We start from the raw sequence: 3,019 nt of genomic DNA, 5'->3' as shown, positions 1-3,019 counted from the left end.
TCTGGGCTCCACAAGTCAGGAAGGACGTGGAGAAGATTGAGAGTCCAGAGGAGAGCCGCGTGCATGATCCGAGGGCAGGAGAACAGGCCTTATGAAGACAGGCTGCGAGCTAGGGGACTTTTCATCCTGGAGAAGCACAGGCTCAGGGGTGACCTGGTGGCAGCCTATCAGTACATCGGGGTGTGCATCAGGATCTGGGGGAACGCCTGTTCACCAGAGCGCCCCAAGGGACGACAAGGTCCAAAGGTCACAAACTCCTCCAAGATCGTTTTCGGCTGGACATAAGGAAAACTTCTTTACTGTCTGAGCTCCCAAGACCTGGAATAGACTCCCTCCAGGTGTCGTGCAGTCACCTACCCTGGACTCTTAAGAAACGTTTGGACGCGTATCTTTCTGGGATCCTCTGTCCCTAGCTGACTTCCTGCCCCTGGGGCCAGAGGCTGGACTCGATGATCTCCCGAGGTCCCTTTCAGCCCTCGTGTCTATGAAATCTGTGAGAGCTGTGTCAATGAGCTCCATGCAGTGCAAGACACAAATATCCAGAAACTCTCAGCTCTGGACAGTTTACAACCTCAGACAAACTAAAATCACAGGAGGAGGAGGGCCCACTGTTTATAATAAAATGATACAGCTTTCTTCACTTATAGGATCTGGGAGGGCCTGGCCCTGGGAGCTGGGAGGGCTGGCTATTTACAGGGGCATGAATGCAGCTTGCAGACAGCACGGGACAAGTAAAGGAAAACGGTGTTAGGGCTGCCAGGGCAAAGCCGGGGGGAACAGAGGAAGGGATATGAAGAGCACCAATCTGCCCTTGAAATAAGACGATTCAGATTTGCCAAACACTTGGCTCAGCAGGTGGATTGGAGGTAAAAAGTCACAGGGGCTGGCTCTTGCTCAGGACTTGGTTAGGTCTGAGCAGATTTTCTGCCCATGTTACTCCCTGGCTCTCTGGCATGCTGTTAAGGTCAGTGGTACTCAGACACTACAGGTGAAATGCTACCACCTACCTGAAGGCACCACTGTAGTCGTAGTAGGGCTCATCTGAATTTCTCTCACACTTGCTCTGCCCAACTCCTCTGCAGAGCTGGCAGAGGGATTCAGGGTAATTTGCAGCGTTGGCCCCAGGCACACAGCTTGCATTGAAATATTCACTAACAGCTGCAGGTAAAATTGGGGGTGAGATGATTTTAGCAACAAAAGCAAGACCCGTCCCCACAAGCACACTTGAACAAACCCTGACGGTACCCTCCTTCCACTGCCTCATAAAACATTTAAAACTTATTACAAGCTTCTCCTTGCTTTCAGGAAACAATCTGTAAATAGAGACCTGGGGCCGGACCCTCACCGGAGCTGCTCCAGGGCAATTCCCAGTAAGACCGAACAGCAGGAGGCAAAACCAGCCGCCCTGCTTACCTCCTGCCCTTGTGAAAGCTCACTCCACTGAGGGGTCCGTGGTCTTGCCAAGGCGAGGGCCACTGGGAGGGTAGGGCTGCCTGCTCAGCGAGCCCTGGCTCACGTGGGTGCGTGGTAGCACAACTCCTCGGAAGAGCAGGTTACACGAGCTCTTACCCATGGGGACGTTGCATCCCATCACTGCCAGGCGGCCGCTGTCGACGAGGTAGCCAACAGGAACGTTCCAGCCCACCGTCCTGTTGATGCCGGTGTGGCACGACCTTGCACCCTTCAAACTGTTGATAGTAATGAAGGAATCTTTCCTGGTAACGGCCACCGCGTAGTATGAAGTGCCAATCTCTGCACAGGGACAAAAGGGAATCGGGTAAAATAAACTAGCACGTGTACTAGAGGGGGACACTGCACTATATTACAGCATAATGTGGGACACGACACGCAGCTGAGACATGCTGACATGCCACGGGCGGTCCCCATCTCCATAAGCAACGGGCGCGGAGCTCAGACCCTGGTGTGATTCCACTCCCCCGATGAATACAGACCACCGTTTTCTTTTCTTCTTTAAGTACGACTGCCAGGAAAATGGACTGAGCTGATTTAAGTGGGTTTATTTGTTAAAAGGATTCCACAGTTAACTTTGTTTAAAGATGTCACTTCTACTTTTAGCAGCAGACCCCTGAGCACTGCTAGGATGTAGCCCTACTTCTCCCTGGCACGTTGTTAGCTTAGGTTCACAGATCTGTAGCGTGTAAAGGCACAAGGGACAGTTCAGGCACCTGTTTGGACCTCCCTACAATTTGCACTGGTCTGAAGCATATTTTCCAGTCTTGAAGCTTGTTAGCACTATCAGGTCTCCTCCTCACATCCCCAAACTGCACTCACAGCTCTGCCCCAGATGCTGGTGGCACTGCTGTCATGAATATCTGCTCCAAGCAGGTGAAAGGACACAGGGGGGAAGACGCAGCCAATGTCTACACTAGGGCTCCTTCTCTCTGTGCCACCACAGGGCAGCGGGTCTGCTTGTGGGGGCAGAACTGTGGAATTGGAGACAGGCCTCAGGTTCCTCGACAACGACCTGCATTTTCGTGCAGGGGGCATGCTCGGGTGGGATGGGCACCATCTCTCCCCTAAAGGCAAGTGTGTCTTCTCTTCCAGGTTGGCTGATCTCGTGCGGCGTGCTTTAAACTAGCTTCGCCAGGGGAGGGGGTCACAGGGGGACACGAGGACACTTCCCAGCCAAGACAGGTGATGAGCACAAGTACTCAGGTAAGTGACAGGGGTCCAGAATCCTGGTGGGGGAAATGTCCCGGTCTCAGGAGAGGCACTGCCAGGCCTAGGGTCAGGGAGGACCGAGTTAGGGAACTTCTGGAGAGGCTGGATGTGTTCATACCAGCAGGTCTGGACAATCTCCACCCCCAAGTGCTGAGGGCATTGCGGGACCCCCGGCACGGCTGTACGAGCACTCGTGGCGTTCTGGTGCGGTGCCAGAGGACTGGAAGAGGGCCAGTGTGGTTCCCATCTTCAAAAAGGGAGGAAGGACCCAGGAAACTATAGGCCAGTTAGTCTTACTTCGATCCTGGGTCAGCTTTTTGAGCAAATTATTCTGGCA

The 3,019-nt window shown here is 53.5% G+C and overlaps 1 protein-coding gene across 1 annotated transcript in view; it reads right to left on the bottom strand.

Moving 5' to 3' along the window:
* The window catches only part of MELTF (melanotransferrin), a 66,102-nt gene that overhangs the window by 38,264 nt on the left and 24,819 nt on the right, over positions 1-3,019 (bottom strand). Inside the window, exons 6-7 of the mRNA XM_019503532.1 lie at positions 1,573-1,752; positions 1,008-1,161 (exon numbers count right to left, since the gene is read on the bottom strand). Of these exons, the coding sequence (XP_019359077.1) occupies positions 1,008-1,161; positions 1,573-1,752 (334 nt within the window). The remainder of the gene's footprint in view (positions 1-1,007; positions 1,162-1,572; positions 1,753-3,019) is intronic.

Source organism: Gavialis gangeticus, unplaced genomic scaffold, assembly GCF_001723915.1.
Source record: "Gavialis gangeticus isolate Ggan-Ray unplaced genomic scaffold, GavGan_comp1, whole genome shotgun sequence".
Lineage (NCBI taxonomy): Eukaryota > Metazoa > Chordata > Crocodylia > Gavialidae > Gavialis > Gavialis gangeticus.
This window is presented reverse-complemented; position numbering and strand designations above follow the sequence as displayed.